General features: G+C 42.1%; 1 protein-coding gene across 1 annotated transcript in view; it reads right to left on the bottom strand.

Annotated features, from left to right (window-relative positions):
- The window catches only part of spata20 (spermatogenesis associated 20), a gene marked incomplete at its 5' end in the record, with an annotated part of 46,506 nt that overhangs the window by 7,324 nt on the left and 14,418 nt on the right, over positions 1 to 24,764 (bottom strand). The window contains 3 exons of the mRNA XM_083903623.1: positions 13,328 to 13,408; positions 15,510 to 15,709; positions 22,394 to 22,602. Of these exons, the coding sequence (XP_083759749.1) occupies positions 13,328 to 13,408; positions 15,510 to 15,709; positions 22,394 to 22,602 (490 nt within the window). The remainder of the gene's footprint in view (positions 1 to 13,327; positions 13,409 to 15,509; positions 15,710 to 22,393; positions 22,603 to 24,764) is intronic.

Below are 24,764 nucleotides of genomic sequence, written 5' to 3'. Positions count from 1 at the left end.
GAAGACGAAAACAACAGTAAAGTGGAGCTCGGTGACAGTTTCACAGTTGTTCCTCCATTGTGTATTTTAATACTTTTTTTACTACTTAAAATACTACTTTAATACTTAATTTTGCATCTTTTACTGTGGTCTCTCTTTCAAACTCAACCATAAGTGACCAATTTTAAAAACCGACGCACAGAGTACCCGCGAGCTGCTGTCACACCTGAGGAAGAGTGATGACAGTGGCTGTGAACGCCGCCGCGTGCGACCAAGTACGAGATTTACTTCCTCCATCTCTCGCTCGCTCACAAACACACACTGTGAGAGTGCACTGACACAGAGGAACCTGTTCCATCATCATCATCATCATCATCATCATCATCATCAGAACCTGACATGTAGACCTACCGCCCTGAGACAGAAACAGACTTTTTCACACGTGGATGCTAAAACGGATGGCGGCTGCGGCGGCACAGCGGGCGCCAGATGAGCCCGCGCACTTAATCAGCAACCCGTTTAATCAGCGACACCGGTTTCACCATCGGCTTCATCTGCTCGTCTGAATTTTTTTTTTTTTTTTTCACCAGAACACAGGGAGGGAAGGAAGGAGGGGGGGGGTGAGGGTGAGAAAGACAAGAGAGAAAATTAACCTGTCAGTTATTTCCTCCAGGAATCAATTTCGTCCATAAAATGCAAAATGGTGAGGGAGGGGGGGGGGGGGGGTGTCAATATGCTTCTCCCACAACTACAAATGTTCAGTTTTCCATCGTAGAACAGCACAAAACTGATTATGTTCACAATTCAGTAGCTGAAAAATGACAGAAATTCTTATTTTATTTAGAAAATAGACACATTCAAACAATCTTAAAGTTTAATTTAGTAATTGATTAATAATCAATGATGCCACAGGAGAACCTGCACTTTTACTTAACTGGCAATAACATTTTAACTAGGTGTTTATTGTCAATTTGATTGATTCCTAGTCACGTAAATTATTTATAGGATTATTTCATAAATCAAATACATTTAAAACAAGATAATATTTTTGCAATAATAGACACAAAAGATGGAAATTGTACGTTAAATTAGTAAAGAAATCTAATCTCTATGAATCTTATCGCAATATTAGTTCACTTAATTGTGAATTTAATTACTCGGATAAATCATTTTGGGATAAATATCTATTTGGGATTCATCTGCCACATACACGCAATTTGTGACATACGTGCATCTACTGTATTTCACCCAAAATGTGAATCATCTCCAACATGTTTTCGATTTACCGATTGGCTAAGAACAAAAGACTTGAATTGCAATCGATCCAAATGCAAGGCTGATTTCAAAGTTTATCTCTTTGGTCAAGCACACTGGAGGAAATGCGGGGTATAATCCAATCCAATCAAAATCCAATTCAATCCAACTTTATTTGTAAAGCACTTTAAAACAACCACAGCTGTAAAGAATAATAAATAAAAGACATAAGACATCTAAAAAAAAACAACTACAATAAATTAAAAGACATAAAACATGCATATAACCAACAGTCAAACAGCTCAACTAAAATAAAATTACTATTATCATCCACAAAAGAAAAAATGAAGTTTGTTTTAAGATTTAAAAATAGTTTTTTCTCATTAAAAAGGAACACTTCCCCATACACACTAACACACACAGTGCGACCCGACTTGGAGTCGGTCGCGACGTCTGTCCTTCGTCACGGCGAACATCAGCTCTCAGCTGCCGACAGCCTCCACTGAACCCTCTCCACTAAATCACCGGCGTCTGCGGCGATAATGTGAGAACGCCTTCATGCCTGAGCACAATTTACTGCGCCCTGTCTTCAATCAGGTCCACTCCACCACCGCCGCCACCGATGACGTACCGCTGTCAGCTTATGTTGCATTTGAGATGAAAGGGAATTCTCGTTTGGTGAAGTCATAAAAGTCACGCCGCGACGAGTGCGATGGAGGGGGATAAGTGGCGGATGGAAAAGATTTAGGGTAAATACCGCGGTGTCAGGTACGGCGACATGCAGCGAGGGGGCCTCCGAGAAATTAACTTCATATCGGCGAGATCACGCAGCGGAATCCCCGCGAGTTTGAACTTTGATTTGCTCCCATAAATCTTTCTAAACAAGCTCCTACAACTGTTACAGCTTTGTCAGAGGTGTTTTATTGTATTTCTCCAAAATAAAACAACATTTCTTGATGCCATTTCTACCTGTGGGTTGCTTTAAAAAAAACAAAAAAAACTTGCTTTAAAGAAAACACTTTGATTCTTCCCCATTAACCCTTCTGTTAGCATCCTGTCGCATACTTCTCATTAGCATAACTCCTACACATTATGTAGAAAATTTAAAACGATGGACTGGCGAACTGTCCAGGGTGTACGCGGATAAAGCTGGATGAATGGATGCTGGAAAGCAGAGAAATTTACCTACGATCTAGCTTAAACGATAGCTAACTTTAAGCGTTCTGTTACTAGCTAGCTGTGACGACGACGCCAGGGCCAATCGGTTTACAATTTCAGCTTCACTTTAAAGTATAGTCTGTGTTGAGAGAATGGTTAAAATGTCACTTTTGGAACAAACTTTCATCTTCTGGTCGTTAGCATAGCCGGTAGCCGTGAATTATTTCAGCTAATCTACGTTTTACAACATGGAAAAAACAAGGTGATAACATTGTAGTAGTCCGGTATCTAATTTAACTATTATTTTGGCTGTAAGTAACAATTATCAATATTACGGTAGAACCAGGACTTCCGCGGAACGACCGGACGAGATTCACTAGCGCGTCACACGTTTGTGACGTTAGCTTCTCCGTACCGTAATTCCTATGGCTGAATAACTGCCCGATATTGGAAGAAAAAAACACTCACTCATTGAACATTTCTTTTGGACAATTCTACAGCCATAAAATCTAAATAAATCCAGGCGGCCTGATTACCATGATGGTCATAATAGGGTTAAAGAAAGTTTTTGTAAAGTTTCTCCCTTGAGATAATGCGTGTTTGTGATTTTGGCGCTACACAAATAAAACTTGATTTGATTAGCCTTAAGTCCAGACATTTTCCTGAAAATGTCATAATGGCTGTATATATAAAAATGCAAATGTCTGCAAAAGTCAGTCTGGGGATTTCCTACTTCTTTTCTTCTTCTTTTTCTTTTTTTTTTTCCTGGCAGCTCAAAAAGCGTCAAATTACCGGATAAAGTCCGAGAGTCCAAATGAGAAAACAGCTAAAGAGGCTGGGGATAATTCACTCAGACTGTGTTCTTCACATGGAAGTCGTCCGGACGTCATTCGTCTGACATTTTCCAGACTTGGTCACGTCTGAAGTCTAGTGAATGTGGTGGGGTTGTACGAGGTACTCTTACTTCAATAGTTTTGGTGTATTATACGAGTACAAAATTCACATATCTGTACTTTACTTTGTTATTTTTTGTATTTCTAGCAACTTTTACTCCACTGCATTTCCTCCAACTATCTTCAACTTCTACCACAGTCATTTTCTGGTAAGATAATTGTACTTTTCAGTCAAGTTTCCCCTTCAGACTGTATTCAGGTGATGTACTCTGTCCACTCACTGTTCTGAGAATCCGCCAGGGACAGGTGAACGAGAGCGCGGCCGACCGCGACCGATTACGACAACGCAGGAACAACTGATCTCAACCGTGTCGCCTCAGAGTGTGTTCGAGTACCTTGAGAGCATGTTCACAGCTTTACCTCGCAGTTCCACGGCCCCTTTTCCGACAGGTGAAGTGAAGTTGTTATTGCTTTGTACGTATCGGTCTCTTTTTGCCGCACCGTCTTTTGCTTGAAAAACAGATTTTACGAGTGAAAACGCACTTCAGCGGCATTACAGCCAATCTAACCCTGTACGGCCAAGGTCTCTCTCTCTGCTGAATCGCTGCCTGAACGTGTGAGACTAAAGACGGCTGGACTCCACGAGAGGTGTTTCATTAGCTCTTAGTCAGCTTTTAAAAAATCAACTCTTCACAAAAACGTGAAACCTCAGGCAGGTGTAAAGACACTGAATCTCATGTCATGTGTGAAAGTATCTGCGACCGGAGCATAAGGGCCGTTACATCACAGTGTCATCTAAGGTCACACCACAGACATATGTAACTGATAAGAAGAGGAAAGTTGTATCATGGGAAAAAAAATAACTGCTGTACTGTCTTGCATAAAGTACCTTCAAAGCTTACCAGAAAATTACTTTGAAGTCACTTTTTATAATATTACTCAAGTAAAAGTCTTAAAGTACATGACATTTACTGTACTTAAGTATCAAAAGACATTCTCCCATATAAAATGTACTTAAGTTTTGGAAGTATTACAAAAGTTGTCTTATTCTGATTTTATTTGGTAGTAACGAGTAACAAAGATATTTAGATAGAAGAAATTTAGTGTAGGAGTAAAAGTTGCTAGAAATATAAATAAAGTACAGTAGCGGAAGTACTTGTACAACACTGTATTTAAGTTTATGGTTTTACCATCAAATACAAGCCTGAATAACAGTTTATACTAATATATAGACATCAGTAAAAACTAATTAAAGTATCAATATAGTGAACATTTATTGTCCAAAATGATCAGCATCAGCCACCAAAGATTAATTTTGCAATAAAATGTTAGCTTATTGTGAAAATACAAGCCCTACAACCAACTTTAATTATTATAATTACAATATGTTTCCAAAAATAGTCGTTTGGTCCATAAAATGTCGATCTGTGTATCCCAAAACATGAAAATCACGACGTCCTGAAGTGTTTCGTTCTGTGCACAAACCAAAGATATTCTGGAAAAGTGAATAACATATGTTTAATATCGAGTTTATAAAATATGAAATAGCAGATACAAAAGTTTGAGAAAGAAAAAAAGCCTAAACGCGATCAAACTAACAAAATAAAAGCCAAGATTACCAAAATAAAACCATGCTCAACAGTTAACCCTGCACTACATCATCACCAGATTAAACCATTCACGGCCTGTAAAAGATAAGAGAGCAACAGAGTGAGACAAACACGTGGGCATTTCCAACTTCCACTGTGTGTTTGTGTGCATACATACACACACATGCCTCTTATCTGCTCAGCGTGGGTTTTATTTACCGAGGCTGAGATGTGCATAAGCGCGCGAGCGTCGAGCACAGACGAGACACAGCCAAAGGCAGGAGGGGGGTTATAACTCCACCACCACCATTAAAGCTGTCCACTCTCTAAAGGCGGCTGCTGCTGCTGCTGCTGCTGCTGCTGCTGCTGCTGAGTGTGCAAACACCTCCCCCATACCCCATACATCTATGGATGCACTGGCACATGGAGGGATTAAGTGTATAGAACGACAGAAAGATGGAGGCAGGGGAAAAACACACACACACACACACACACACAATACTTCAGATTAACAAATCTAGGAGTGAGAGGAACACGAGTCAGGAGGACAGGGGGATTTAAGACGAGCGGCGCTTTAAATTTTAATATCTGCGAGCTTAGTAGAAAGGAAGTGAGTTTCAATATTATCAATGATTTATTTAAATAAATAAATAAATAAATAAATAAATAAATAAATAAAAAACTAATTTACGAGGTAGAAGTTTGAGCGGTAAATCCGTTTGGCCGACGAGCTACGAAATGGATTCATGGAACCTTGCAAATTTCATCACTTAGCATGCAGTACACGGCAAGCTTTGATGTTGGTCTTGCCGATGCAACGTTATGATTGAAATTCTGCGATCTTTAGCATTTATTGTTATTATTATTATTATAATATGTTATTTTTATGTATTTATTTGTTTCCTTTTTTTCTATCAACATTGAAATGTCCTATATGTTGACTAAAACATGGACATTCTTTGGAAATAAAGTATTAAAAATAATAACCATGTTATGTCATGTATGGGCAAATATGCTCAGGCATGTGTTAAATAAATATGGCCAGTTTTCAAAGCAGCCATTTTGACGTGTTCCATTCACGCAAGTGAGCGAGCACGCGGGCCTGAAACTGTGGGAAGCTAAATGGAACTCGGCCATCATTCAATTGATTATCTGTAACCTGTGATTTTCCTGCTGTGACCGGACAAAATGGCTGCAGTGCATATACAGTAAACAGTCAGGACAAACACAGAATTAAGGTTCTACACCTGGTTTAGAAGCTCCAGCTGCTGTTTAAGTGCAAATATTTGACAATTTAAGCATTTATATCGTCTAAAAACCTGTATTTCCTGGTTACATCCTTATAAAACAATTGAGAAATGACCATATATGGTCATTACATTACTGTTGAAGGACCAGGTCTAATTGCCGCCACGATACGTCACGTACGTCCGTAAAAAAGGAAGCACCTGGGACCTTTCCCACGGCTGTCAATCAACCTGGGTTCTGCTCTCTCCCACTGTCAGGTCATTACCAGAACAGGAGGCTCGATTCTCCATCGCCCACGTAAGCTTTGATGAGCCGACGGAGGGATTTTGACGGAGGGGAGACGAGTACTGCAGCAGCAGATTGAAGTGAAGGAGGTCAGAAGTCATCCGACCCAGCTCTGATCCTCTTCAGAAATGTGTTGTTACCAGCGCTAGTTAGCCTCTGACGGAGCTCCCCGCGACTGCCCTTCTCTGTCATGCCGCTAACTCTTTTCCCCGGTGTCTCCGAGGACTTGTTAGGGATTCCCAGTCGAGTTCCTCAACAGATGCTCGGACCCACGCTCTTTCTAAAAGCGGCGGTCCTTCGCCCTTATCCTCTGTTCCACTTCTGCTCTCATACCTCCCGTCTCAGCAAAGAAAACGGGGGCCAACGAAAAGGGGGGGAATAAACAGGAAAACATGCAGTTATCTCGCTTACTTAAATCCTGTAAAGTCCGTGTAAGACCCTTTAAGTCCTTCTGCGTCTCTCACCAACCACCGGCATCTTGTCGTCACGCCCAGCAAAACACTGTCGCATTTCCCTATCACACATTCTGTCTCACAGAGACTTACTTACTCGTCGTTTTTTGGCGGGAAAATGCAGAGGACAAGGCATTCAGACTGAAAACAATGGGAGTTGCCACCAAAATACACAGCTAGCGGAACGGATGCGCTGTGGAATGGATGCACTGCGCTCTGATCCGCACGGCTCCGCCAATTTACACAGAAATATACGGCTGTAAACACGAGAAACGGAACTGTGTTTCTACGGACCGAGGGAACGGGATGGAAGGATTCTTTTTGAGCTGCAACTAACCATTATTTTTTCCGCCACCGATTAATCTGTCGATTATTTTCTCGATGAATCGTTTGGTCCATAAAATGTCAGAAAATCTAAAAGAGCAAATAAAATATTCACATTTAAGAAGCTAAAACAATTAGAAATCTGGTTTTAACCATGAAAAAAGCTTCAAAGCGATTAATCGATTATCAAAATAGTTGACGATTCATTTAGTATTTCGATTAATACTGCTAACGTGCTATGTCGCTACGTTAACAAGAACAGAAAATATTGCTTTGAATCCCACATGGTTGGGATTTTTTTTAAGACTGGAATGATGTGGAAAAGTTAAAAGATAAACTACAAGTCAAAACACATGATTTGACCTCATTAACAGCAGCAACTTCTCAGTACAAAACTTTTAACTTTATATTTTTTTCACCGGGATGATGTTGCACCGTTGAGGATGTTCATATTGAACTTGAAAGAACGCAAAAGTAAAAGGTGCAATCGGACAAAACGTGACGCTAAGTCGTGAGAAAATGCTACTTCTTCCTCTTCAGGCAAAGAGAGTCCGAGGTGCTGTTTTATTGTCTTTCATGACGACGCTCGAGTTAAAGCACCGAATTGCGTAAACCTTGCGTCATTTACTCGGCACTATTTGAGTGGCAGAGCATTTGCATCTTCTCTGTTTGTGGTGTCACTCTGCGAACAATGCGTAAATGCACTCGGGGGGGGGGGGGGTTAAAGTCTCGCGCGCTGCTACAGTAACTAGCGTAACAATTTCTTTTTTGCACTGCCACTCCAGTAAAACAGCAGTCAATTATGAGTCAACAGTAGGCAGCGACGGGGAGAATATGAAGAGGAGGTTTCTCTATAGAAATTGTTTTGTTTTTCGGCAGCGTTTCCCAAAATATCCGGGCGGGTAAAGTGACACATTGTGCTCGCAATGTTTCCTGCTCGGGATCTTCCCACATCCGTGACCGTTTCCCTTTCCCTAATACCTTTCATACATCATTTCCACATGAGCGAGAGTAAAAAAAAAAGAAAGAAAGCCATCCAAAACACACACACACACACACACAAAGAGTAGGAAAGTGAAGAAGAGCCTCCACTATCAACAAACCTCCACCCAGCTCTAATTAAGCTATATTTCTGTTTAATAGAAAAATTAACCACAATTTATTGAAGCAATTACAATCAAGTGCGAAGGCTTAGTGCGACTCACACACACACACGGAGTCAAACGTTGGATTTCAACACTAACTAAATGAAGATCTCTGAATGTGTGTGTGTGTGTGTGTGTGTGTGTTTGGATTAGCACGACCGCGTTCAGCGCAATTAGAGCCCGTCAGCCTTGATCCAGGAAAACAGGCAGGGAGTAATTGCATTTAAATGAGACATCTCGCAACTGCCTAACGCCGTGCCAACGCACGCTCATCTTGCTCAAGCGAGTTTTCCGGGCACTGACTTTGAAAAACGACAGAAAACTTTGGCCCTGAAGTGGGAAGAGATCGTCTTTTTGGCAAAAGCCTAAAATCTGGAGACTTTTCTGGACTGGACCTGGACTCGATCCGTTTTTCCAGAATTATGACGAGGGAGTTGGCAGAAAATCCACAAAACGCTCCCTCTCGACTTCGTCACACATTATATTCTTTATCCGATTCATATTCTCCACTAGCATAATTGGGTTTATTCCAATTAATCGTCTCCTCCCGCTCTCCGTTATCTGCGATTGCTACCAGGAATTAACCACCAAGTACCTTGGGGCGACTAAATTAATCTCTTATTGTGTAAAACTTTCCACACTTCACAGGGAAGGGAACACCCTTAAAAACGCTCAATTTGTCCAAAAGAAAAAGAAAGTCTGGACATTTTCCACCCAAATGTGTCTGCCGAGATGTTCACACTCTCCTAAGTCGAATTGGGAGTGGAAAAAATCAGAGTGAGCTCATGTGAAAATACAGCTGAAGAATCTCAAAAATAGCTGGAAAATCTAAAAAAAATCACGGTGAGAGCCTTTGTGCCTAAACGTTCCAGAAATGATCTTCCAGTTGCGAACACAATTGACGCAGATGACGCAGACCACGCAGACTCAGACCACGCACAAGTTTTCAGGCATTTTCCGAAGATCTTGTCCGAATGCCACCCAATTTCTTTGTTATTTTCATGTTAAAACCATGCGATCAATTACCATCAATGACCAAACTTACGAGGTAGAAGTTTCAGCGATAAATCTTCGTTTGGCCAACGAGCTACAAAATGGATTCAAGGAACCTTGCAAATTTCATCACTTAGGCCAGGGGTTCTCAAAGTTCTGATACCTGAGGGCCAATTTAGGAACCCAACGTTGGACTGAGGACCGCCAAAGGAAAAAAAAAAAAAAAAAAAAACCAGAAAGAAATCCCATTTTAATAATTTTAATGACCAGATTGCAATTCTACAGTTTAGCGTTAATATAATGTAATTTAAGCATTAATATAATAACGCTTTATAATTTACTGGGTAATTACGCAGTATTTTGGCCATTGTTCTTACCTTCTAATTACAGGTTAATACCAAGTAACACATTTCTGTTACCATATATTTACTTGGTAAATAGCTAGTAATTGGGGGCTGTAGCTACCTGCTTATTACCAGCTTATAACCCAATAATACACTAAAATTCACCATATAGAAACCCGGGTAAATACGCAGTATTTTTGTTTACACTTATTGGTCTGTATCCAGTAATGTCCAATAAACATTTAACAAGCTTAGTCGCTCCTGGATTAAAACTACCAACTGTGATTCATTGTGGGGCCGCCAGAAATGTTTCTGCGGGCCGCCATTGGCCCCCGGGCCGCACTTTGAGAACCAATGACTTAGGCAAACGTGCATGCAGTCCACTAACCAAATACCTGCTGCTGCCACCTTGTGGTAACGTCAGAAACCAAGTGAGTTTCAATATTATCAATGTTTCATCTTAAGATTTTTTTTTACCAAACCAAACTTACGAGGCAGAGGCTTGACCGATTTGGCCAATGAGCTACGAGATGGATTCAAGGAACCTTGCAAATCTCATCACTCGATTAACCAAATATCTGCTGCTGCCACCTTGTGGTAATAGTGGACGCACTCCTGATAAGGTAGTAGGTTATATATTTTTATATATAAAAATATATAACCTACTACATATTACTACATGTATTATATTTTTATAATTTTAATGAATATTATTTTTTCAACTTTTCTAAAAAAAAAAAAATTGTCAAATTGGCTAATATTTTTTATCAGCTTTGAACTGTTCATTGTATCGCTGTCAAAGTCTGTCTGTTTTGTCTGCTTTAGCTTAAGCTACACTCTCTGTGAACAAGGCTACACCGACAACAACAAGGTGACATTGAACCTGCTCCTGGATGATTTAGTGTTATTTACATGTATAGGCTTTTTTTAAATAAACCATTTGTTCATTTTATTCTTTGCTAGAGCGTCTCTGAGCAAACACCGTGTGGTATTATCTACTCGTGTGGGAAAGTCGTATCACGAAGACGGAGTTTGTGCGTTTAGTGTTGTGCTGGATCAGCACTGCTACTTGCCGCCACTAATGGCCAGCTGTTTTCTGGACACACACGCAGCTGCTACACACACACACACACACACACACACACACTCACACGTGTCTGCTTCTGACGTTGCCTCTCACTCTGCAGCTCAATGAAGGCTAATTAGAGGAAAATCACGATCCGTCTTTTTCACACTCGTGAAGACCCGTCACAAATACACTGTATACGTACTTACACAACAGCAAATCTCCCCTCTCTATAGTTAGAGCCTGACAGAATAAAACGGCTTTTTATGTATTTATTTTTTTATTTAAAAAAAGTTAACTTTACCAGCAGACAGCCGTTAGATCCATCTATAAACGTAAAGGATCGTCTCTGTCGGTCCGTCTCGTTTGCTCGACAGACTTTGACGTCGTTTGGATAAGAAATGCAAGAGAGCGGGTACAGGTACATCGCTAGTTAAATAATAAAGCAGCTTTCTCCAGGGACGGCGACTTTCCCTGCTACTTAAGAGCGTACATCTCTTTTTCATCCACCGTCTTATTGGCCCCAGTCGTAAAGACTCTCTTCTTTCCCTCTCATCACCATCATCATCATCATCTCTCTCCTCCTTATGCATCACTTTATGAGGCTTTTCAAACTTCATCCCTCCTGTGTCCTCACCTCTACCCATTACTGCGCTCATTATGCAGACACAGGCCACCACCCTTAGTCGGTCCGATCCCTCATTACCTTTGAATGTATGCATAAATTAGCTATTTGGGTTCGGCTAATTAGACTGAAGGGGACACTTTTTTAAAGCGTGTCGACCCCCCGAAATACACGGAGATGCTATAAAACACAAGACCCCCCGTGAAAACACCTATTACTCAGTCAAAACAATATGATGAGAGGAACAAAGTCCAGTAAGTGACTGTATAGATTATGCAAAGTGCTTAATAACAGATCCATCCCTGTGATCACTGGTATCTGTCTCTATGCAAGGGGATGGATTCTGCTCGAGCACTGATGCTGCTGCAGCCACACACACGGCTTTGATACTGCAAAACTCATCTATATTTCAATAAGGTGCTGTTGAGAAACTCAGCAAGTGAGCGGTCTGTCTCACACAAGTCGGAATGAGCAAGGTCTACTTAAGTACTATAGGGGCAGAAAAATCCAGAAAAGACAACAACAACAGAATTGTTCATGGATTATTTCAATAAACAATAAAAGGAGATGATTTAAAAAAATATGCACAAGAACATAACATCTGTATACTACTACTGTATATACTATAACAACAGCTATATACTACTCGTATCAGTCGTGGGGAACCATTATTGTTAGGGTAATTGATATCACTTATCATTGAGGACAGATAACAGCCAAAACTCAGGTATAATAATGAGGTTATTAGGAGTTAAAGGTGCATTATGTAAATAAATCTAAATCAACTGGCCATAAAATCCTCCTAATATGTCACAGAGACTCAGGAATAATGTTTATATAACAAACTGAACTCACCGACAACAACAGTACAGACAAAATATTTGCATTAAAAAAAAATATTTTGCAGACTGCAAATCATGTTTATGTTTTGAAATCATGTTTTGGCATGTGGCGCCACCTACCGCAGTCTACCAATCATTGCAGTCAGTAGAGTCTCAGCTGCCGAGCAAACCACGGGTTGCCAGTTACGTCAGAAAACGAAACCTAAAAGACCTCTGTATTTTTGAATTTGAATGTAGTAACTGTTTTTGGCCACATTCTTACATATGGCACCTTTAAATTGTGTTGGAACATGTTGAAATTGGTGTCAATAGCTTCCATATCATGTAATACACATTTATATTGGATTTAAGTGCTTCTTTTATGTGTTGTTGTTTTTTATATTATACCTGTACATGGTTCTTTTTGATATTAAACTGTTTATTTTACTTATTGCCCAGTGTATGCCTCTGCTGACCAACAGTTGTTGTTGAATTGAAAAGGAATTAAACGTGAAAAGAGGCCGTAAACACATACTTTCTTAATTTTTGGGTCAAAGTGAACATTTTATGCTTGTTCACAAGAATGGGAAATTTAGAAAACATAAAACTAACTATGTGAGGGTTGTTTGTTAATGCAGAGGGAATTGACCTACATGTTAGTGCTAACGCCTCTGATGAGCGTGGCCACAGATGCATAGATACGTGCTGACCATGTTTACAGAGTTTTAAGTCTGACTCGGACTGACAGCTGTCCAATTCATAACCACCAGTCTGTGTCAGGGCTGGAAGGAACACACACACACACACACACACACACACACACACACATGAAGAAACTCTGCAACTGCAGAGCCAGGGCTTTAAGGTAAAAATGAGAGGAGAGAGAGATCCCAGGCTGACCTTAAACACAACCACACTCAAACTAGCCAACACTCCAGGCACTGTTCTCGCTCTGTCCCACTCAACATCTGTGTTTCAAAACTGTATCTGTAGACTTGATGCCACTGTAAAAGCTCTTGATGTTTGTGCAGCAAATCACTCTGTGCGCGTTGTTTATTCCAAAAAAAGGGGGGGGGGACCCGAGGTTTGCTTTGGGGACACGTTTGTCCTGATGATGACAAACAAACACACAGAGGATCTCGATCACTTACCTTATGTGGTAGGAAGAGGGAGTTGACTGCGGCGAGGAGGCTCGCGGTGTCCGAGGCGTCCCTCTGACCGCAGATCACGATCTAAAACGAGAACGAAGACGGGAGGAGGGGGGTGATCGTTAACAAGACTGAACGCACGAGAGGGGAAAGGTGATGGCAACAGGAGGGCAGTGTTTTGTCGCAGTAACAAGGGAGGCAGGTGTTCTCTCCGGGACGACGTGGCCTTCCCTCGCCCCCCCGAGCTTGTTACCCTCGCCCCGTCGCCCCAACTCATCCCCCGCAGGTCACACATGAGAGACAAGACGCCTCCTCACGTCTGGCTCTCAAATTCAAAGTTTTCTTTGGGTGACTCAGACTTAAGGGTAACTGTTCTGCGCTTGGCTTGGCTTTGGTGGTTTCCGGGGGGTTTAGTGAGTGTTAATATTTCAATACGGATGATGTAACTGAGGCCGAGGAGCTCAAGCGGCACTAAAAATGCATGTTGGCGCTTAAATAACACGGGGGGGGGGTCCCCAGTGTCCTTCGATGTCCTACATCAAACTTCAAATAAAAATGTATTAACATATTGGCCTGATGTTTTAAGAGGGTTCATTTCATCTCAACTTGCAGTTGTATAAGTTGAGATTTTTTCCCCTGAGCTTCAGCTCCTGATGAATAAAACAAACGTTAACGGCGCTAACGGTATCAACGCATGGCGCGTTTCCGACGACCAGAAAAAAACGCGTGTGAAGTTTCGAAAGTTTGCCATCACCTATACAATTTTTTTGTGTTTTCAGCTGTGCTAGCATAATCGCACAAGGGCTTTCAATAGTGCTGGGCACGTTAATGGCATCAATGCTAACGCCGTTAATGGCGTCAACCTTAACGCATGTTAAGGCACGATGCGTTTCCATGACGACTAACCGCTAAAAGAAGTGCGCGACGTCAGGTTTACGCGACTTCCGATTGTCAAAATTAGTCTCTAAAGTAACGCTAAACTTTAAAAACGGAGGCACAGGTACGCTAGTTACTTGTAGCGCTGCTCTTTTGGTTTAATAAACAGACCGCACCAATTCCACTGTAAAGGAGCTAACAGAGCTAACTGGTAAACAATGCCTGGACTCAAGTGCCGCGGTATGTAAATATTCCCGGTCAGTCGTCATGGCAACGTGTCATGCTTTGACGTGTGTTAGCATAACGCCGTTAACGTGCCCAGCTAATTTAAATGATAAATTGTCCTAAAGGGTCTTCATTGGTGACGATAATCTAAAGTTCAATGGTCTTCATTTTCAGGAGTAAACGTCGACAGAACTGGACCGAAATCAAACAAACAACTAAATCTTGAGGGGAAAGAAAAAAACAAATAAACCTCCATCTCTTAGAGTCTAAGAGCATTTGAGTGCATAATGGGACTGAGTCAGCACAGCGAATGTGTGTGGGGACGTTCATTGTTTCAGCTTCTGTGCATTGCTTTTGGTGCACGGTCTTGTTGCTAACTGTTTATCAGTGGGCGGACGTGGAAATTAGTTTTCGGCCAGCGGCCAGGTAAACACGCCCACTCCTTCACTTTGGGGCTTAGCTTTAAAAGCGAGGGTTTAACAATAATGGTGGCTCATTTTTTGTTTTATCTTTGGGTATTTGGAACATACATTGCTGGAGTTGATAAAGTATCCCCCTCCCCAAAAAAACCTAAATAAACTGAAAGACTATGGGTTTTTTTTTAAGCATATTCCGAGACGACGTTGCCAGAATGAATCGGACTCGAGTTGTAAGAGAACGGTTCAGGGAGCACGAGACATTTTCACACATGAATTGGCCTCCGCAGAGATCTTTGGGGATGTGCAAGAAAACACTGAACACAGCGGCCCATATCATCATCATCTTAAATCTGAGATCTTGGTGAAAAATGTATCCGACTGTGGGTGGAAATAAACTGTGAGATTGCATTAAGATATCCAACGCAATGCAACTGTGAATTGAAGCACGTCTTCATCAAAGTTAAAGGGGGTCCAACAACAATTTGAAATGGGGGAACTTTGGTTAATCTTATGATTCTTTTAATGGCCGACCCAGCCAACGCACTTGATTATATAACAGGGGTGGGAAACCCCCTCGCTCCCTCCCTCCCTCTTTTTCAACCAAGTAACTCCCTTGTAACTCTTATCATATTGCACGAACACCAATAACGTCATGTGAGAATCACCTGTTTGAGCGTGTAGTGCTGCGCCATGAGAGACCGGACCATCTCGGGCAGGGCTATTGGGATTTTGGCGAGACGTTCGGAGAAGGCCGTCAGCAGCTGTCGGGACTTCTGGAGCCACTCCTCTCGTCCGGTGTAGTGCGACAGACGCAGGAGATTGGACGCCGACACAGAGTTAGCGCTGGGCTCCGCTCCGTCTTGATCTAAACGACACACACACACAAAAAAAAAGAGGATAATGGGTCATTCTGGTATTGATCTTTTTTGTGATTGTGATGGAGGCCAGAAAACAGCTCTGAGATAGTGAGAGACAGCAGCAAATCCTCTAAGCCAGGGTCAGACCTTTCACTGGGACAAATCCAACTCATCCCATCCCCTGTTTGTGGTTCTTTGGCCCACAGTTGGTCTTAAGAACTGCTGATGAGCTATTTGTAAAAGTTAGTCAGATATTGTTCTTCTATTTTAAGTCGCTTGTGTATATTTCATAATGTTTGTTGAACAGCCCAGGGACAAAAGATTGGAAATTAGCTTGTGATTCAATCTGGTACAAAGCACATTTTACTCTTTATGGAGATTTATGCATTTTGTTCACTTTCCCCCCCCTGATACAAATCAAATTAATAAACTAAACTAAAGTAAACTCAAAGGCTAATGCGTCTGAGAGCAGTCATCATGCTTCACTTTTATGTATATTATCCTTATTAAAGTCGTCAAGATGACCGTGTAAAGCACTGATTTAAAGCGGGAACACGGCTTTGATGCTGCTTCTTGGAAAGTCGCTGTGTGTTCGATTCTGTGAATCAATGTTGGGTAAGCGAATTTCGTGAAATTCTGGACCAATGCCTATATTTAAAGTGACATAATTTGTCTTATACTTGATGCTAATTCTGCGATACAAAGAAATCAATGTAAGAAAAAGTCTCTCTAGCAGTTTACACCATCTTTGAAGAGTCATGAGATTGTTCTTGCCTTGACCTAAAATGTCACTTTTAGCCTTTTATTCAACTTCTTATTAAAGAAGAATATTTCAGGGTCTGTGTATGTATTCACTAGCTATTTGCTATTGCAGGGAACAAACCAACTGAACAAAACAAGCCAAAAAACACAGCAACAAAGCTATTTTATTGCAGAGGTGGGAGATTGTTTCTGTGTGATCAATTATTAAAGCGAAAGAACACAGAACGACGGCGCTTGGACCATCTGCACATTAAAATATTCCTCCTGTCGCTGAAAACCTAACTGATGGTACGGAATATTCATGGTCTCCCTCGCACGCACGAGCCTTTTACAGTTTCATTTCGAATGAGGAACGCGCCGTGCAAGCAAACGCCGTCGTAAATCGTCGGGCTCCGGGGCTTCGTATCGGAAAGATGCTGCACACAGCAGAGGCCAAACATCTTTCGATGAGCATCTTCGTCTGCACTGCAAAGGGACAGCGGTGATATAAACAATGATAATGCAGTGATTTACAGGACGGCTGCAAGGCTGATATCACGTGACGTAAGAGTCGTTAATCCGCTAAAGGAGGGGCACTGCGAGCGTAAACGCAATGTTATTGGTCAAATGTCGGAATATTCTAAACTCAAGCGCATGAGAGCTAGTTGTAGTAATGCAGGCTTCACATCGTGTTGAGCTGACGGGAGCAGCTAACGAGATGCATTCAAGGAATCCGGTAAATTTCATCACTTCTACAAACACAGAATAGATAAATGCTTGCTTACTGCTGCCACCTCGTGTTAATAGATGCATCCAAATTTAGGCAGACAGAGTGGAAAGAATTGTTTTAACTGATGCAATAATTGATAAAAAAGCCTCAAGTCAAAAAGCACTTTCTGTTGCAATATTTTAAACGAACAGAAAGGATAATTATGGAGATTTTCCATTATACAGTTCAAGCACTACTCGACTTTGCTCAAATTGATTCTACTTTTTTTAAGTACTTGCTCTGGTGAGGTTCCAAATGAGTATGAGTATCGATACGGGAAGAGTCATCGGTTAAAAAATACTTAAAAATCCCCAAAACACCCGTTAATCGCCAACATTTAGCATTTAGCACAGGAAATGTCTGAAAATCTCAATATTTAATATCAAATCACAACCCGTTTGGCCGTATTTTAGTTTGGCGACTGTGTCAGACGGAATAACTGAACTAATGTTTTTATTGAACCGATTCTAAAGATTCGGTAACACTGAAAACAACCGCTTTGCTCGTCACTAGTTTGCGTCGCGTATAAAGCGACGAAACCGCAGTGTCGCGCAGCCGCGATACGACGACCCCGCCTACTATGAAGTCATGCCTGATACCGAACCAAGTAGAGTCGAGTCTAGTAGTGTTTGAACACCTCCTCTTCCCCCAGTATGCGACCAACACAGAATCAAACCTGGAGGTGTGGTGTGACGAGACTTAACAGACGACCTCATGACTTCCCCATGTGAAGTGATCACTCCTCGTCTCTTATCAGCGTCCAGTAAGAGCCTGGAGGTGATCTTCTCATGACCTATGACCTCGCTTCATGTCTGCTGCTGAATATTTCTCCGATGCCTCGACCACAGTGTGTGAAAGTTTCACCTTTGTGAGGACTATTTTCATATTTTCAGTACAGATTTTATGGCACACTTTAAAGGAAAGAAATACAATTTTTCATCTTCTTTTGTTTTTACGGTTGAGGTTTAAGACTCGGTTTTAGAATCACAATTAGGTTTAGGGGGCAAGGGACGGAAGGTGTATTCACTCACTTCAATTAAATTAAAAATATTCCGTTTCGGAACAATCTGATATTGCTTTCTCTGCAAAAAAAAAGTAAAACTTCCACGTTAAAATGAAACTAATAAAAAAAACTTGGAAGAGTCTGCTCGAGTTGTCAAACCATCACCTAGAAAGTCAGCATTTACTATCATCATACACGGCAAAAACTTTCTCCACAGGGACCCACTTTTTGGATTTTGTCTTTTAAGACTGAGAGAAAGACAAATAACTCAAAGGAATTAAAGGATGTGGGGTGTAAGGTTCTGTTCGCTGCCTATAAAATACTTCAAACGACAAGCATGAACGCACGTGAACCACGGAAATGATTGGATTTTATCGCGCCGTTTGTGTTCGGCGCACTCAAAGCCCCACAGCAATGACCCACGCGTACACGGCGAGTGAATTTGTACCCATTTTTCGATCCAAATGCGGTACTTTTTGTACTCGCGTTGCAAAAAGAGTCACTTAACAGCGCAGTCGCACTAAAAAACGGACACTTTTGCTTTTATCTGTTGACGTATCTTAACTAAAAACGGCCTTGAGCCGATCTGTCAAACAAGAAATATGTTGCCGTATATCATTGCATCCTTACATAAAAGGAATACGGCAGAACTCTTAAGATGCGAGAGTGACACTGTGTTGGGGGTAATTCGTCTTGCGGTGACAGGTCCACACTGTTTGTTTGGGACAGCGAACCGCACTAGCGTCACTAATGGGGCTTCGGGGCCTACGCGGCGGCGCCGCCATTACGGTACAGTCAATCCTCTCAGATGAGAAACCAACTCAGACGTCAGCTCCGATAAACACACACACACACACAGATGCAGGTGTGACGGCGAGGCAGACTTTCACACACACACACACACACCTCATCTCTGATCTGTCAAGGGTTCTTAACAAGAATAACTATTAGCTCTTTCACTCCATCTCCCCATCTGTGGCATCTCTTTTTTTTTTTTCCTCCCCGTCTGAACCATCTGCCCTGAGCCATCAGTCACAGCACACCTGACTGTGTGTGTCGTTTCTTTATTTAGGTGTGGAAAATTTGGAGCAGAGGCACCTGAAACAAACTTGAAAATGTCATAAATTGTCAATTAGGATGGTGTTTGCAGACGGTAAATAGTTGGTAAATTAAATCATGAAAATCTTATGGAAAGAAATTTAACTTCTTCTTCATGGTTGCCCCCGCGTCACACGCAGCGTCAAAAGCGTCATAAAACCATATCGAACTTTAACAAACAGACAATAGACCAATAGTGACATGTAAATACAATTAAATGGGTTTTAATCATTTGATACCTAAGAAATCTCAAATGGCACAGATGGTGCCAAACTGTGCCAAACGAGACAACGCCTAGATATCTCTTTACTAAAACCTCTGTCATTTTACTCCGCTTCACTTCAGCAGCATCAGACTTTGCACAGCTCATGTCCACATGTTGTTACATGACCTCCATGCATTTATAAGCTCCTACTGCATATATTAAAGGTGATATTTACTTTAAAATGCAATATGTTTTAGGCGAAAGAAGTTTGGGGTCACCTATACAAAAGTCCCACTTTTATTCATCAAAAGAGTTGCAAAATGAATAGAAAATATAGTCAAGACACTGACAAGTCTCTTGACAACTGACAATTTTTATTCAAAATAACCATTTTGACCTTTCGTCAAAGAAACGGCAAAACTGTTTTCAGCTGTGCTACCATCATTGCTCAAGGGTTGTCAAGGGTTTTCTAATCACCCTATGTACATATTCCATTAAACATGTTTGCAGATAGAAAAGTCGTTTACCACATTAAGAATGTATAGAGTGTATTACCGATTCATTTAATGTTATATTCAAAGAAAAAAAGTGCTTTTCCTTCAAAAACAAGTTCATTTCCAAGTGACCCCAAATTTTTGAACGGTAGTGTACTATAAACTATCATTTTTGCTTATAATGCCAATCCCTATATTCTTTTTTTTTTTACCTCGAGTCGTGCTGCTAGCAGGACTTCCAAGTTCTACCTTTGATGCGTTGTTTACTTAATGATTACGAGCAGAAAGACAGAGATGCATTGCTTGGAAAACAAGCTTGTCAGAAATAATTGCTGCAAGGGGAAAAAACGGCGGCTACGGCGCTGTCATTACCATACAGAGACTTGTATGATATAACAACAACAGCGTTACCAGATCATGATGCAGTCGCGGGATTGTGTAGAAGCACGATGTCAAGTCTGCGCGGTGACGGCGCACCCTTGATTTTCTGAGCTGAAAGACAGTTTGGGGGCACAAAGGAAGGATGCAGTCGAGTTCTACATGAGAGGAGATGAGGCAGAAAGTGGGAGAAATTCATATTATTCCCACGGTGCCGTTTGCATGCGTGCGAACTGTTTCGATCCGTCAAGATGGAGACGGAGAGGAGACGCGTTCGACGGGTAGAGTGATCGAAAAAAAAAAAGCGCAATCTCCGAGTGCTTTCACGGTGAAGTTCAAGTGTAAAACAGTGCTTGGGCTGCTTGGTAGTGGAGGTAGATAAGGGAGGTCAATATCCCTCGGTTGTCCTCCATCCATCCATCCATCCATCCATCCATCCATCCTTCTCGCCTGTAGCTGAATTGCAGCAACGCTACAGCAGCACAAGCTTCCATCCCGTTAAGTTCCAGATCAATCACTGGGAGTAAAGGAAATGGCCAGGCCAGACAAAGACGGATGAACAGAACCAACGAATGACTGATTGCACCCATTAACGGACATTTCTGTTCTTCAGATAAATCACGAGCGCTCGTTCCTTTTGTTTCTCCAAATCAATGAGGGTCAAATTTATAGAAGTGTGCAGGTATTAAGAGGACTGTCTGCTGTGAGCTTGTCGAAACCATAAGGGAATGCTGCTGCTAGTAGCTAATCTTTCATCTGTCCATCAATCTTCCCGCCCTGCAGCAGCAGCAGCAGCAGCATTTGTATCTCGCTCATTTTCTTCTTCCCAGTTTTGCCGCTCCAGATGTAGTACATACAGTATCTGGATTTTATACAGACATAAACGTTCACCTTAGCTTTACCTTTACTGCCCCCTACAGGCGAGAAACTGATCATGGTTGTCCAAAACGTAACTTTTGAGGATTAGCGTGGGGAAACAATGCTTTTAAAACTTAAAAAAATACACGTACAAGTGTGAATTTGTCATAAAATCACAGTTGTGTCAATAAAGTTTCATGAATGATTACGACATAAGTTGTGACGGCGCCGCGATTTAATCATCCCAATTAAAAATTAATAGAAACTACTGCTGGGCACGTCAACGCCGTCAACGCACATTAACGCATGACGCGTTCCCATGACGACTGACATGTTTACGCGACTCCCGTTTGTTAAAATGAGTCTCTAAAGTAACGCTGAACTTTAAAAACAGAGGCACACATACGCAATACACAGGTACGCTGGTTTATTTGTAGCGCTGCTCTTCGTGTTCGATAAACAGGCCGCTCCAGTTCCACTGTAGGCGCGCTAACGACGCTAAAGGAGCTAAATGAGCTAACGGAGCTAACTGGTATACGGTGCCTGGACTCCAGTGCCGTGGCATGAAAAACTGCGTTACTTTTGAGACTCATTTTAATAATCTGGAGTCACGTAAACTTGACATCACGCTAGTCTTTTTCAGGTCAATCGCGGTCATGAAAACGCGGCACGCGTTAACGTTGACGCCGTTAACGTGCCCAGCACTAATAGAAACACAATTTATGTACCACACGGTTGGCGTAGTGGTTAGCACTCTTGCCTTTGCAGCAAGAAGACCCGGGGTTTGCGTGGGCTTTCTCTGGGTTCTCCGGCTTCCTCTCACAGTCCAAAAACATGCAATATGGGGATTGGACACTCTAAATTGACCATAGGTGTGATTGTGTCCCTGTGATGGACTGCTGATCTGTCCACTATACCCCGCCTATCGCCCTATGTCAGCTGAGGTTGGCACAGAAACCCCCCCGCGACCCTCATGTGGAGGATAAAGCGGTAGAAGATGGATGGACCATTTATGTAAAGGAATCAAACTAGAACTTTTGTCGCAAAGTAACATAAATGTCTCTCAAACGAGGCGAAATGTAATTAGCTAGACGATTCATCTCGATCCAAAGTGTCACAGGAAGATTAATATTTTCGACAGCTCACCCTCTTTGAGCTGCAGCAGCACCGTGCCGTCGCTGGGGTCGCTGCAGAAGTAGCCTCCGCCCTCGTGGTCCCAGAACAGCGCGTCCTGCCGGAGCTGCAGCTCCTCGGCCCACTGCAGCCACTCCGACCGCAGCGTGGCCTCGTACAGGTCCAGCGAGCCCGCGATGATGAAAGCGTAGTCGTCCAGGAAGCCCGAGATGGGTGGAGAGCTGAAGAACAAACGGAGACGAAGAAAAGAAAAGGGGGAATTGAGAATGAGCGACGAGGCAACGCCAGAATGAGGACACTTTTCATGAAGAATTCATTCACAGATGAATAAGAGAACTGAGGAGATGGGTTACAGTTGCTGAACTAGTTTTTTCCCTCTTCCAAATGCTTGTTTAGAAGTCTCGGGGAGAAGAGTAAGATCTTTTCTATCATCACAGCACTAGCAAAAACCCAGAAGACATTAAAGCGAGACAGCCTGAAATACTTATTTGGGACAGTAAATGGCTGAACTTTTATTATTATATAGATAGCACACTGGCTCCCAAAAAACTTGTGTGGAATTACTCATCAGCCCATGTGCACATATAGTCTTTGAAGATTCAAGCAATGCAGGACAGTAATTAGTCAAAGCAGACTGCAGTAGCATGATCTCCCCACCTGTTTCTACCATCAGTGTCTCAGCCCGTTTTTTGTAAAACATCACATTTACATGTGGCTTCATTTCTCTTCGACGTCGTCTCTCTACACCTGGAGTTTTGTCGTCTGTAGTCGGCAGATTTCAGACAAAACGTATCCAGGAAATTGGGCTCTGGACATTTATTTAGCGGTGATTTGTCCTTCACATAATTATGATAAAATGTAGTAGTGGGACAAAATGTGTTGTGGACAGCAGGGGGATGATGGAGGGGGAGGGGCAGCACCTGGAGGAGACACTCGCAATGAATTATCCCAAACTTCTCTTGCCATGAGCTCATTATTTGGGTAATATCTAAAAGGGAGCTGGGGGGAAAAGTTTTAGAAAACATCCATTGCAGCTTTTATGGACATTTAAGACAACTTCAAGCAAAAATATGGAGTTCTGAAAGCAGCTTTAGTGCCGGGTCATCTGCTTGCGTGCGTCCACACAGCTCCACACAAGGGTCTGAGGGACATAATATCATCATCTACTCATATCCAGGCTGGTCTCCACAAACCCCTATGCTGACAAATGCTAGTATCTTGCATTATAGTACATACCGATTGCCCACGCCCACTCTTACGCGCCCAGCACTGTAATAAATCCAGGCGGCCAAGAGGGATAATGGCTAAAGGCAATATGAAAGTATTAGATAATAAATTTACCGCAAACCATACGTGCCATCCGACCTACCCACTATATCGGCGATCTGTAAATAGCAAAACCTGTCAAATCTTGAAACAAAACACCTCTAAAGCAGCTTCTTCGGCTCACTAAACACACTCTCTTGAGCCCGTATCATACACCTTCTCTAACAAGGCTCACGTTATCTGGCTGAGGTGACTCCATCCACAGAGATGACAACCTGAGAAAAGACCTCCAGAGGGCCTCACTCTCTCACTCAAACACTCAAACATACAGGCCTTTCAAGAATTCTCCGCAGCCCTTTACATTCAGCACCTTTAACAGTGCGTGTTAAATGACTCATTTCCCTTCAGAGACGAGATAAAGCACGTCCCATGACGACTGACATGTTTACGCGACTCCCGTTTGTTAAAATGAGTCTCTAAAGTAACGCTGAACTTTAAAAACAGAGGCACACATACGCAATACACAGGTACGCTGGTTTATTTGTATTATTATTTTATTTGCTCTTTGTGTTCGATAAACAGGCCGCTCCAGTTCCACTGTAGGCGCGCTAACGACGCTAAAGGAGCTAAAGGAGCTAACGGATCTAACTGGTAAACGGTGCCTGGACTCCAGTGCCGTGGCATGAAAAACTGCGTTACTTTAGAGACTCATTTTAATAATCTGGAGTCACGTAAACATGACATCACGCTAGTCTTTTTCAGGTCAATTGCGGTCATGAAAACGCGGCACGCGTTAACGTTGACGCCGTTAACGTGCCCACCACTAATAGAAACACAATTTATGTACCACATGGTTGGCGTATTGGTTAGCACGTTGTCCGTCTCCCCGTATCACAGCACTTGTAGACGGTTCTACAATAATAGCTCCGTAATGGTTCTGTACACCAGCTACTTCACTTACCACCACCACCCCCCACCCCCCCCGTCCCGATCCCCAATAATACAGTAAAAACCGACTGGTATGATACGGCTCACATTAACACATCGAGTGCAATCATTTTTACAACTGCACTGACCTTTTTACATGAGAGAACTATTTAATATGCCAAGTTCCGTG

The sequence above is a fragment of the Microchirus variegatus genome (assembly GCF_963457635.1).
Source record: "Microchirus variegatus genome assembly, chromosome: 17".
Lineage (NCBI taxonomy): Eukaryota > Metazoa > Chordata > Actinopteri > Pleuronectiformes > Soleidae > Microchirus > Microchirus variegatus.
This window is presented reverse-complemented; position numbering and strand designations above follow the sequence as displayed.